The sequence below is a fragment of the Pseudomassariella vexata genome (genome assembly GCF_002105095.1).
Source record: "Pseudomassariella vexata strain CBS 129021 chromosome Unknown BCR38scaffold_3, whole genome shotgun sequence".
NCBI classification, from domain to species: Eukaryota; Fungi; Ascomycota; class Sordariomycetes; order Amphisphaeriales; family Pseudomassariaceae; genus Pseudomassariella; species Pseudomassariella vexata.
Window position 1 is genome coordinate 2,113,671 of NW_024467958.1, and position 13,881 is coordinate 2,127,551.

Consider the following 13,881-nt stretch of genomic DNA (forward strand, 5'->3'; position numbering starts at 1 on the left):
GGTATTTCTGGGTTCATGTTTCATGCTTCTTGTCCCCGTGGGCAGTTCAAGTACCGGCATAGGCCCTTCGGAACAGGTATTTTTTCTTTACACCATTCTCACCAAGAGTGGCTTGGCTTGGCGTATTAGTCAACCCGGTTGTCGCCTGCCATTTCATGCTACGCCAATTTGACGCAGAATCACCGCTGCATGATATTGGAAGTGCTCGAGGACAGGTAAGACTTGTTTCTCGAAACACGTTGAAGCACGTGGGGGTGACTATTCAAGTTCCCTGGCCACCATATGGGTGCGCTTCCCATTCAGAGCCTTCCAAGCTATAGTTCTACTATAGTGTCATGGGTAAGTTTTCAATTGTGTGTTTGTATCGTGCCCCACCTTAGCACGCGCTAACTCTTAGTATCTACATTCAATACATTTTACTAGTACTTTGTATGTAATCTGTTAGCCGTGATCACCGCTTCGCACCTCTAGTATTAATTTTAAAAGCTGCTGTAAATAGCTCTTAGGTAGTTTATCCGAAGACGATTATAGCTAAGCCTTTTAGTGATACCGTATTTATCTTTAATATAGTCCTTTATCTAGTTCTAGTATATCTCTGTCGTGTAAGGGAATACAGAGCTATAAGCAGGGTTAAGCCTCAATCCTGTCACTAAGTGACAGAATTGCTAGATCTTTGGTCTATGTGGCGTGATGGTCTAGGCTTGCTGTCACCTTACATATCGGGTTTAGATTAAGGGAATAAGGTAGCTACTAGACTATATTATTATTATTAAATACGCCGTAGGCTCGAAGCCCCCGGTACCTCTACAAGTGCTCCCGTATGTCAAACCGTGCCCTAATGGCTGGACTAAATACATACGCTGCTACGTAGGTTCGCTCTATTAGCGACTGCGTTACGTCCACCACAATACTATGTTAGTTCTCACCCTACTAACAAAGTCCCCCTGAGAAGATCGATATTATCCGGGCCTAAGCGCTATCCGGCCAGTTCTGAGTAGCCACCTTGTGATAGTCCCGCTGACTACTGGTTTCCCCGTCGCCGTTGCCAGGTCTCTACGTGTATGCAGCGGCCATGGTGCGATAGTGGCCCGTAGGCGCTCTCTCGATTCTTCCAGCAGGCCGCAAAAGAGGAAAGACTATATTAATACCCCTATCCGTAAGATCTGTAACTATATTAATTACCGAGTAAGAGGGAGCGCCGTCCTATATTAATATAAGGTGTGTACCGAGGTCCCGTTAATAGAGTTATATCCAGCTATCGATAATAGGAATTATATAGGATCGATATGTCTCGGTAGTAATTGTGACGGTTGTCACGTGATTGACCTACACTGGTCTGAACAGATTGATAAGTGGTTGCAGATATCAAAGTCAGGGACTTTGGTATTGGTCTCTTTTGGTGAAGACATCTGGTACGGTGGCGTAGTGGCAAGGATTGCAACCCCTAGCACGGCGTGACAGTAATAGAACTCTAACCCTTTTCCTAGAAGATTCCCGGTCCTTTCCTAAGGCCTGAGAAACAGCCCTAGAATATCCAGCCTTGTTTACGTTAGTGTCGTTCGGTAATACAGGTCGGGTCCTATTCCTCTCCTAGTTATCGTGTAACGTACTGTTTTCGATAGTATCCTCCTGTAATCCATATCTCGTCGGTCCAAAGCACCTAAGCCTATTGCACTAGCGTCCAGCTAACATATTCGAGGGCCTAGGCGAGGCGCTTTTGTCGGTTAACTTCTGAGATAGGGGGCTTTCGGCGCGCAGTATGTCTCTTGTATCCGAGCCGGCGGAGGATAGTGTCACGACCTGGGTTGCATCGCATTGGTAGAGACCTCGATTAGGTGCTATCGACGAAGATTCTACTCTAAGGAGCGAAGGAAAGAAGATGACAACTTAGGTTTGAGGGAGCGCGACTAAGTCATCCACGCTTGGCGGGGCTCCTACAAGGGTTATGATTGGCTTCCCATCTGACACTGCCATGGCAGGTGTTCCAGCTGTAAGTCACCTGGTTGTAGTGAGTCTGCGAGGGTTGACCTTCACAGATAGTTCGTATAACGTAAACTCCGAAGAGGGACTAGAAAAGGATAATTGATAACTAGAGGAATAATGATCTACGGCTTTGCTTAGAACTAGTTACATATATAACGAGCTCTTCTTCTTGCTTACTGTTACGAACCACGTTCCTAACCAACACAGAATAGGCCCGTTAGCAGGCCTTAGGTGGATACCTGCAGGAAAGGACCGGAAACAAGGCTAGAAGATAGGAACGGAAGAAGGACGGACTGACTAGAGAAGGTCACGTGATGGGTCACTGGATCATGCAGTGAGCCAGTGAGCCACCCCGGTAGGATCACGAAGAATAGGAGTGATCCAACGAGATCAGTGAAGGAGAGATGGATATATAAGGGACAGGACTCCCAGGCATTTCATAGATAGACAGTCTCTACTTCAGTGATCAATCTAAGCATCAATCTAACCCATTGGTGAGGCAAACTGCCTTAATGACTCTATTCCCGATTACCCTACTTGAATACTTCAGTTACCCAAAGCACTCTACTCCATACGTCAAACCCCGATATTATTGCTTGAGGACTCCGCAGCAGGACTTACTTACTAGCACAAACCCTTACAGACTCTTTAGTGGTTTACGCAGCTAGACTATTAGAGGTTTCGTTACACTTACGAGACAAAGTCCGAGGTCTACTACATCTCTTAGCTACCTAGCTTAAAGAGGCCTTAATAGCTGTCTTGATCTGATTAAGAGAAAACGTTGTAATAGTATGAATTTCGGCTTTCGATTTACTACCGTCGAAGTAGAGGGTTCGACTTTGTTAGCGATCGGCTTCCGTAAGGTGTTTAGTCCCTATTGTGGTTACTGAAACGTGATAATGAGGACGCGTTATTAACAGCAAGTTGGAATCAGAGGTGGAAGTACCTTTTCGTTGACATGAGTAGGCTAGGCCAGAATTAGTATAGCGTTGCCTTGGCAGTGGTCCACTGGTACTTGTCAGGGGTGAAAACTTTGGCCTGATACCGTAGTAAGGTATAATAGCCGTATCAGGTCTCGGTAGGGTAACTTGGAACCTTGGAAAACTGAAGCCAGCCGTCCTGGGTGGCTTCATAGGAATGGCACGTCATTAAACGTGGAGATCAAGACAGGGCCGCCCAAAAACCGCAACGAACCTGGCACATACTCATCAATCAACGAGGCGAATAGTAGGTTGGTTTCGTAATTGCTCTTGCTCTCTGCCACAGTGACAGATCCCAAGTCCCCGAGGTCACCGACTGGTAATAAATTGTGATGTGTCAGAGAGCAATGGGAAGGGAATTCTGATAGAAACAGAACCGGGATGGGCTGGTAATCGACAGGCGACGACGAGGTGCCACGGTCCACCGCCACCAATCAACGCTGACCATAGCTGTCGAGACGCGGTCAAAGCACCAGTGGTTTCAGGGCTTGAACCACCACTCTGTCAGTAGATGATGAGCTGACGGAGTTCGAACGAACGTACCTGTGTCAGAGGAAAAAAAAAAAGGATATACAGTTGACTACTCCCATGCAAGTACGGATCCAGCACCGTGGAACCTCGTAATGTAATCAGCTCCTCGTGGTGACAGGTGCCTGGGAAGGCGGTGACAAGGGGTTAGACATCCCCCTTGTTGAAAGTTTGCTGCTCTTGAAATGCTCTTGGCCTGCAATGGGATAATGAAAAGTGCCGGCCGGCCGGGATGCCCGTAAAAGCCATCTTTTCGATATACGATGACCATGTTGTTGTGTATTTCCCACTTGAGTAGTGCATTCGCGATGTATTGGATGATGGGTATGTATCGGGTTTGCGAGAGACAAGGACCCAGGCCACCACGCCTTTGGCCCGCGCAACATGAGCGCCGCCACAAACGCGGCCAGCCCTTTTAGACTTTGGGGGTTGCCAGACCGAGGAAAGCATTGACACTTGACACTAGCCATCTGGAAGATGCTGACAGGAATTCCCCTGACAATCGACACCGTACTTAATCCAGACGTGGGGGACAAGTCCGAATATCGATAGGAACACCAACTTGTCAACCAACATCTGGGTCTTGTAGACAGCCAACTGACTGTAGATGAACCTGGGGGTTTGACGTCTGTATGTTATTCATGAGCGACAATACTGCCAGCTGATGCTGTTTGAGATGTAGCTTGACGATTCCGGGACAAACTCCTAACATGGCTGATTCAGAAGTTACTCTATTCAGTTTGAGGCTGAAGTAGGCTCTTAGCGACTTACAAGTTGCTGCTTGGTTGTCCTTCATATCATGCTTCCTTCTTGATTGTATTTTTATTTCACTTGAGTTTCCATGCTGTGCTGTCCCGACACTGTGGATGTCCAACATCAAAGGCGCATGGGGAGGTCGGCGATGGTACCCCCGCCCCAATGCATATGCGACCCCCGGGTCAAGTAGGCGAAGAGGTATCTGATGTATCGATAATTTGGTGGTATCCGAGTAGCACTATCCACGGGCAAAGTATTATTGTACCGACTGAGTGCTCTACGGGAGTACTGGGTTCGCTTGAACGACTTGACGGCGTCAAATGAACCGCTCACCATGTGGGATGGTTGGATCGTCCAACGTCAAAATCTACTCGGCATGCAACAGAAGGTCCAAAAGTGGGTGTGGCCCAGTCAGTCTGCCCCGTGTGGTACCGCAAGCTGCATAGGAACACATTGATGATGCGAGCTCTTCATGCCGCCGCCGCCGCTGCTCACAAGTGATGAGAGAGAGAGAGAAAGAGCAAATGATGCTGGCCCGCTCTTCTTCTCTCGAGCGACTCCCATTCACTCCACTCTCATCGATGTCACAGGGAAGGGGACGGGGAAAGGGCAAATGAACATGGGAGCAATTCATGGATTAATCAATCAATGTGAATGTAACCAACAACGAACGAACGGTCCATGCATTCTGTTAGATGGCTGATATAACAATTACTTTTTCTTTCCAGACCGGATTTGTTTCTTGGAGCTACTTAAAGTAGCTTTTTACTACTCCAACCACAACCATATGCAACATCAGGCTGCATCACGCTTCCTTTCCAACCGAACCGCTCTTTTTGTTATATCCTTTGATGCCAGCATTAAACCACATGATCGCTTCTTAGACATTTAATCACACAGTATTTCTTGTTTTTGGTTTTACTTTTGGGTCATCGTGGCGGATTCCTTTCTTGCATCTCGATCAGCTGTTTCCTACTTAATGCCTTAATCGAATTCTTCTGAACAATTGTGGAAGCGGCGAGACTCCCGCCGTCCCCCCCCCCCCGGCAGCCAGTTGCCAGCAGGCATATCAACGCAACAGTGGAAAAAGTCCGCTTCAGCCATTTTTTGCTGCCAGCACCCCAAGTTGCCTGGGACGAGGCCAATAAGGTTTCGTTCGGCCCAATCGCCCTCCTCTCTTCTCGCCTCTTTTCAACATCCGGCTCGATTCGATTCAAAGTCGTGGTCCGGTCAACTCTCTGCTTGCGTCTTGTCGGCTTAGCCTTTTTTATCCCATAGATTTCGGGGCGTCATTTGGCTTCAGCGCTGCTACTCTGCTACTGCTGCGGCTCCTTCACCCGCTCTCCATCTGCCATCATCTGTCGCCGCAACGACTGCTGCGCGCGCTCCTTTGCCGCTTCGAATTCCGCCAAAGCTTAGGCCCGCCAAACTCACCCAGACCTTCTAAAGTTCTCCACATCAACAACGCAAGGCTCTCTGTCCCTCCCGCTACCCCCTCAACTGCGGAAATCCAGTCAGGTCTTTTGTCCTTCTCCCAGTTGGCGCTACCACGGTCCAGTCAAATCAGCTTTCCCGACTTCGACTTCCACAAAGTTGCAGTTCCGGCCGCGCTTCACCCATACGTACACCAATACCCGCGAGCACAAGCACGACTGCAAATAGCGGCACTCTGTCGAGCCTACCTGGCCGGTATTTTGCTCCCTGTGCCGTGCACAATACGGGCGGACCTCACAACTCTAGGACTACGACCCGAGCGCAATCAATGAACCACCCGTAAACCACCACCTCACTTGAGCTTCACGGCCGCCGGTCTAGTATCGACTCGTCTCGTCTCGATTCGTGCCCCTCACGATCCTATCAACATCACCACTGTCAACTCCTCAATTCGCCCCACCGAGCTTGGCCTAGTTTCAGACACGCCGTCTTCATCATGGCGGGTAAAATGGTATTGTACAAATTGGTGGTGCTGGGAGATGGTGGTGTCGGGAAGACTGCATTAACGATTCAACTATGTCTGCAACACTTTGTTGAGACGGTATGTCCTCTTACTCGTACATATCCGGTTATTTTGCCCGGGCGCTGACCTTATTGTCTCTTTGCAGTACGACCCCACGATTGAGGATTCGTATCGAAAACAAGTCGTTATAGACAGCCAAGCATGCATGCTGGAGGTATTGGACACAGCAGGTCAGGAAGAATACACAGCCTTGCGAGATCAATGGATCAGAGACGGTGAAGGGTTTGTGCTGGTGTACAGCATCTCCTCCCGGTCGTCCTTCTCGCGCATCAAGCGATTCCACCACCAGATCCAACGAGTGAAGGAATCCGTCCAAGCTTCGCCAACATACCCTGGTTCGCCAATGACCGCCGCAGCACCCTCACAAAACGTGCCCATCATGCTTGTTGGGAACAAAAGTGATCGGGTGACGGAGCGAGAAGTGTCGACACAAGAAGGGCATGCCCTCGCGAGAGAACTGGGATGCGAGTTTGTCGAGGCCTCTGCTAAGAACTGCATAAATGTTGAGAAAGCTTTCTACGACGTGGTTAGGATACTCCGACGCCAACGACAAGCCGCATCGAGACCAACGCAACAACCGAGGACCAGCACACGGCCTCAGAATGGCGACGCTCACCGCCGGGAAGGCAACAGCACACGATACAGGCGCGACAAGAGCCGCTGTGTAATATTATAATCATCCCTCTCGGCCGTCTAGACTAGACAGCTTGCACCATCTGCAGTCCTAGGACACATGAAATTACAACACACACGACGTTTATAACTGATTGCCATGGTATATGCACAGGCTATTGCTGCGCACCCGGGACCCACGAATCCCGAACCCGAAAGTCCATCTGTCTATATCAAAGCCGACAGCTTTTTCAGTTGTCAATTTACGTTCACATTTGCACCACACCTCAGAACTCTCGTAACCAGCTTCAGGTCTGGCGGACGGCGTACGAACCGAAAAAAAAGAAAGGCATCATTGGGCTCAGGTTACTGCTATTTCTACGAGAAAGGATGATGATCTGTTTTACAGAGGGAAGAAGAGAGGGAGGAGGTAGCTCGGTGTTCTGGAGTCTGGACTATGATGTGTCTTGCCCGCCCTAGGCAGAAAAAAACTTTTCCCAATCCATATTCGGCCACCTGGTCTTCGCAATGTCCATAACATTCACAGTTGGATTCAATCCACCTGGCTCCAGGTCAGCAATTCGTTGTCGGGCAATGAAACTCTTGACGATGGATTGTGGCCCATGAATATTATTTGATTTCCCCTTTCAGCGTCATCACTCTCACGTCCTGTGAACTTGTGGCACATGCCTCCAAATAAAAACGTCATCCCAAATGCCCCAAGGGTCTCGCCCTGCCACCATGTGATTGCGGTTCCCACAGATGCCGCCCAGGAAGATCTGCGAGTTTATAGCTTATCTGGTAATTTGAGTCTTGAGGGTTCGGGAACGGGCTCAGCGGCCGCGCTCAACACGTGTATCTCCCCCACAATACCTTACCACATCATGCAAAGGCTGTAAAGCTGGCTGGGTTGCTCCCTACGCAGTAAACCTCAAGTCAGTTGTATTGCCATGGTACTATTACCACACCAATTGCTTATTGATCTTGGGGATCGTCAGCATTGATGCTGATGACGGCAGCTGCGCTGACCCCCCTCGAACATACAAGGTGCTGTTCTTTTCGATGCCATTCCAGCCGAGCCCGACTTTTGGGGGCGAACACCATTTCGCTATCTACAATCCTGTTTGTTCTTTGCCAGAGCAGCCGAAAATTTCTCGCGGTGGGAAGTACGTATGTACAAGCAGCAGAGCTAGGTGTGGTCCTGCTTACCTTACGTACTTACTTCCAAACATACTTAGGCCATTCTTGTCACCGAGGCTATATGCAGTTTGTACATATCATATGTGTAGGTATGTTTGTATTGTCGAACTACATACGCTTAATAAGTCTGTATTGAAGTACCTACAATATTCGGACCTAGTTCCTTGAAAAGGAAAAGGGAATACTGGAGCTAGGTATATCCACCTCGGCAGTAACTGCCGCTGGTGCGTGCCCACAGCAGAACTTGAAGAATTTGATGACGAGGTGGATCCGGCCGGTGGCAGCTTGACTCGAGTACATGGCTCTTCTTTATTACTTAATTTATTTCTCTTGAACTCGGCAAAGGGCATCTAGAGCCGTTGTGGGTTCTGGGTCTTGTTTTGCGTCTTTACCCGAGTAAGTGGTCTGGTGGCTATTGGGCAGCAATATTGAACCCCAGCATGCCCGCCGGGTCCTGCCTGCTGTTGTTGTACGTGGCAGACTCGATCACTGATCAGCCTTGACTTGGCTGCAAGAGTCAGTAGACGGGTTGGATGGGATTTGGTATTTTTTTAAATCCTCATCTTGCCAATGAGCGAGAGCGACCGTGCTGCTTGCTGGCCACTCGCTTCGCTGGTGCATATCCTACCGCCGGCTACTTATACCGTTGAAGAAATATATGCGGACTTCTATGTTCGTGCGTGGTAGGTTGCATTGGAGCTCGTGCTCGTAACCATGGCTTGACTTGACGACTTTGGCCGCACGCCCGCCCGCCCGCCGACGAGTTGTTCAACGTGGCACACACGCGCGCCGGCGCTGCTAGTTTAGACCCCCGCCGTCGGGAACCGAGCTATTTTGTAGCTACGACCGAGCAGAGGATCAGTTAGCGACCACGGTCCAATGATGGTGTACATATGTACATACCTAAACTGGTGAGCTCTCACGACATTCATTACTTGCATTTGCTCAATATGAGATACGACGTACATGCATGTTTCACCTAGTCTTTGATCTCTCTCTCGATCTCTCTGTGTATCTCACTCTTCTCAGCTCCCAACCAGCTTCTGCGGCTTCCTTCTAATGCACGTTCCTCGGCTGTGTACAGAAAGAAGAAGCAGAGCTGCGGTCGAACGACATTACGAGTATCCCGCTTGTATCCCGCAAGCCGAGCCGTCGACAGATAAATGCAGTCGCAGCAGAAATGGAGTCCGCCCAAGGCCTCGGGCCTACCCTGCCCTGCCCTGCCCTAGGCTAGGAAGGTGGTTTCCCGTCGGTTTGTCCTGCCTCGTTGCTCTGCCTTTGCACTCGTTTTGGGCATTCCATGGACGAAACGGTCACTACCCAGCACGAGGCCTCGGCCGGTGAGAGCCTCGTGGCCCGTGGGGGCACTAATAACTGCCCCGAGAAACGATGTTACTCATTATTAGATAATGGGGGAGTTATATGACTAACCGATGGCTTCTGCCTTGTGTACGGAGTATCATCACTATGAGGTATAGGGCGGGAAACCCCCAAAGTTTTAGATTCGAACGCTTTTGCTTTGTCACTTGTCGCGGAGCTGGGGAATCAGTCCATCTTCTCACAGTCGTCCTTCTTACACCGCAACCGGTAGTCTGAATCGAACGACCAATAGAGGAAAAGAGAAACGAAGCAGAAAAGGGTTCCTGATGGTCCCCATTTCACGATCTACAGGTGGCTTAGGGTAAAGACCGTCGGTGTTTCGACAGGGGTTAGCTTCTCATGCCGGGCCCCGGTTCCTTTCTTTCCACCGGAATGCGGGCCGGGAGGAGCTTTAACGTTGTCTGTGCGAAATACTTTTATTCTGTCTTATTGATGACCAGGGTATCGAATGGAGAGTATTATTTGGGTTTGATGTAGCTGATAGGGTCACGCTGAACCTTCTCCTTTTTTTTTCCCCAATATTATCGAGTCAGGAATCGAGGTACCCTGGGAGATTTACCATACATATGTTATCTCCCGCATGAATGTTATACTCGGTATAGCGTATCTCGACTACATTCTCAATACATAGAAAGCCCGCTGTTATCTCGATCATAGCTTTCTGATGAGATTCAAGAGCTAGGATCTTCATGGGCTGCCATCACTCGACCAACCATAGCACAGCCTGGGCCGATCTCCCCCGCTCAACGCTACCCCGAAACCACGACGCTGGGAAATTCTGAGCATCCGTATTGAACCAAAGTGGAAGGCCCAAGATTATACCTAGTTCACACCCCTTGGGCCCCAATCAAACTTGACCGTGCTGAAGAGTCACATTTCTCATCGGTCCGGACCCTGATCCTAGGAATATCAGTCTAGTAACTTGGCTGTTTGTCCAAAATTGTTGATATCTGATTCAAGCACCCCTTGACCTCGCTTGACAAAACCCAACTGACGCTACTATGGAAAGTCTCTTACCCCCGTGGAGCCAGGGGGACTAATGAGCGCATATCACAATAACTGCTGCAATAGACAAGCTGCTGACCCTCAAATTGCCTTCCTGTTCGATTTTGGTCAACTTGTATACGTATCTAATCCTGCTGCATCTTCGCTCGAATCAGTCTATCCCATTACGGTTTGAAAATACGCCGAAGAAGGCATCGATCAACAGCTGACTCCCCGAAAGGACCTTACATATCACACCGTGACGGTCAGGACAAGAAACCCCACGCAAGCGGGCTACAATTGTATGTATACGGTGACTGCTAGACCAGATATAACTCTGCGTTAAGGTCCAGAGCTCCCGGGAACTACGTATGCTCGGCACTCTCAGCGCCACGCGCTGCTGTCGATAGGTTTACCGTCCGTAGAGTAGACCAGTCCAGCTTGCTTCTTTATTGTCACGTCAGCTTTAATAGTCTCTGGGTGGGATGGCATGTCACAGACGTACCATGATATAATGTAACAGCTTTAAGGGGACGTCGGTCAACGAACCGTCATCACAATATCAACTCTCTGTTCTCTCCCCATCGCCAACTGCGTCCAGCGGTAAGTAAAGCACTGTTCAGAGGGCTTGCAGAGGGCTAAGTAATATCATCATCAATAATCATGGTGGCTTCTATGTTGGTCTGGAAACCTTCCTAATTAGGCCAGGTGGTCCCAGGCCAAGTGGCGCGGGCTATGCTTACTTACATCGGCTAAGCCTTGACCGGAGAATGAACAGTGTGGTAAAGCTTCATAATTAGTTGTATGGTTCGGGGGTAATACTTCGTTTGGTAAAGTTAGTTCGTTTGGACAGAGCCGTATTTCAACATTGACGCCGAATGTATCTATATCAAGGGAAATCGTTGCCAATTATGTCATATGCAATGACTATATGCACTTATGTGGCGGCTCGACGTTGGCTGTTCAGTAGATGGATTCTCGTCCTAATGGGCCGTCCCTGCCCGGAGACGTTGTGAGCTTTCCGCGTCTTATTAGACCTGACAACTGTCTGATCGTGACATTGCTTGTGGGGGGTTGAATGCCAGCAGTCTGCTGTTCACTTAGTCACATCTTGGCATGGCCTTTGCTGTGTCAATATCAAACCAGGACATACTCCAGAGTCGTTGAATTATTTCGCAACAGAGCCAAACAGAGCCGCTCGAACTGAATTTTCTGCTAAGATTGGGGCCCCCAGCAGCATGAATGCGGTTTGTGATCATTGTGTTCCTGAACGGATGATTTTGCTAATCAACCTGAACTTGGGTCCAACAGTATCGTTTTCCATAGAGCCACACCGAGAGAGTGATGACTGCCGAGTTCTCTCGCTTTCATCCCCTATATATTCAGTTTCAGGCTGGTGGACTTTGCGGGATTTGTAGGGAGCATGGGACGAAGGGCCAAGTCACAGGAGAGGGATGGAAAATGGAAGTGAATCTGGAATCCCCACTTCTGGTTGTCGAATGTCCGCTGGGTCATTGAGTCTGGATATGCCAGATGTGAAGGTAGAGAGGCAGGGATTGAGCCTGTACTGGTGGCATTTGGCTCTCGATATCGTATAATGCTGTGGAAGGATGAAGTGTACCAGAATGTTCCCAAAGATGGTAGCCCCTCCAGCCCAAGACGAAATACTCCAAAGGCAGGCACATATGCCAGCTAGGGATTTCCTGCAGTAATCTTGGTTGATTGCAAATCTCGGCCTTGGCAAGATGATTTAGACATTGGCCTGAAACTCTCAGCCAGTCTGTTGTTCTCTTGAAACCGGTATAGGAGAATACTCACCTTCTTGACACTTTTTGACCTACCCATTCATATATTAAGGACCCGATCTGAGGTTCTTTAGACACGACTATTTTGGTTCAATCTTGTCCATGTGTTGGTGGATTCGTCGTCTGAACTAGATCTGTTTGGCTGCCCAGCAATGTATTCACTAGCTACACTGCAGCTGGGTGATTGCCTACTCATCATCCAGCCTTGTTCTCTCCTGTCCCCATATTCATCGAAAGCGTCACACCCAAGCGCCACATTTAGAAAGACATGCACCTTTCCAGCAGGGAGACGACCGAGACATAACGGTGCACATCATGAATAGCAAATACGAAAAACGGATATAACACCAGGCTGACCAAGCGAATAGGTGTGGTGACACGACGATGAATCTTTGTACTCGGAAGCCCCTCCTCAACGAGCGCTCGTCGTTCGACCGACTGCCGGTAAGCGTGCGCGAAGCCACGCTGTTGATAGAGTGCTTGTGATACCCCAGAAGTGTAACAAAGACATAAAGACCGGCAAAGTCGGCTTCTAGGTGCATCGAATATTTCCGCAGCCGGAATGGCCTTGAACAATGACATGTGGGAGTCTCGCGTTACGTTCATACTTGCATGGGCTAGTATAATGGGTCTTAAAAATAGTGTATTCCGGAGGCAGCTCGCGGGTCCTGCTTTCTGATTTGTTGCGGCGAGAGGGCTGTGGTCTCGGATATTGGGCCGTCGGTGCTAGAGAACGATATCTTGATATGCTGCTCATGTGTGGCATGACATACATACATTACCGTAGAAAGATGAATCAACGCGCGTCGAACGTCTTTAATCACATCTGAGTTGACTTGTTGAAGTTGCGGGTGCTTCATCGGACAGTTGCGACCATTTCAAATGGTCGTCTATTTTACCAGCAAGGCCCCGAATCATCGAAGTAAGAGAGCAGACAAATAACCTGAATTTGCAGGATAATGTGAATGGTCTTTCGTGTGCGCTTTTCGTCACTCTACTGACCTGACGATATTAACGCACTTCCAGTATTCCACTGGAGCTTGTCCCAGTCGTACGCCGATGTCACATTGGCATGCTATTCACTGAAAGGCATGGAAATGGTTTTTAGAAAGCAATAACGGTGGTTGTTTACACTGCTCTAGTATAACATGTGAGTCATGGTACCACGGTGTACGCCGGTGGCTGCACCCTACAGGAGCCGTCATTCTACTGCCATATCGTCATCTAAATGCGATGAATAACGGGGTCATCGACGGGCACTTCTTCACTTGGAAAATTTGTGACAGGCCCCTCTAGGTATGTAGTATATTCCTTTCTTTGGGCTAGGATCGCGTGGTCATGAAGCGCCGCACTTCGTGTAAGTTGTGGTTGGTATACACAAAGTTTACATCACCACACTACTTGCCTCATTTAATATGCAACCATACTGAAGGGATGCAAGAATTGCTGTTGAATAAAATGGGAAACCCGATATACCAGTACATTGAGCCGCGCTCTGGACAAGTACGATCTTCCTCCATCCTAGGATCAACACCACTCTCGTGATGAAGCGCATCAAACAGGACGGGGGCGCTGCTGAAGATATATAAGATGAACCTCCATGGAGGGAGGGCGTTTTGCCTAACTTGATAAGAAT

At 49.0% G+C, this 13,881-nt stretch overlaps 1 protein-coding gene across 1 annotated transcript; it reads left to right on the forward strand.

Moving 5' to 3' along the window:
• Positions 1–6,177: 6,177 nt before the first annotated feature.
• On the forward strand, positions 6,178–6,940 carry BCR38DRAFT_406640 (ras family-domain-containing protein; the record flags this gene model as incomplete). The annotated part of the gene is made up of 2 exons (XM_040858075.1): positions 6,178–6,282; positions 6,350–6,940. The coding sequence occupies 2 exons, from the start codon at positions 6,178–6,180 to the stop codon at positions 6,938–6,940; spliced, it is 696 nt and encodes a 231-aa protein (XP_040719025.1).
• Positions 6,941–13,881: the final 6,941 nt, after the last annotated feature.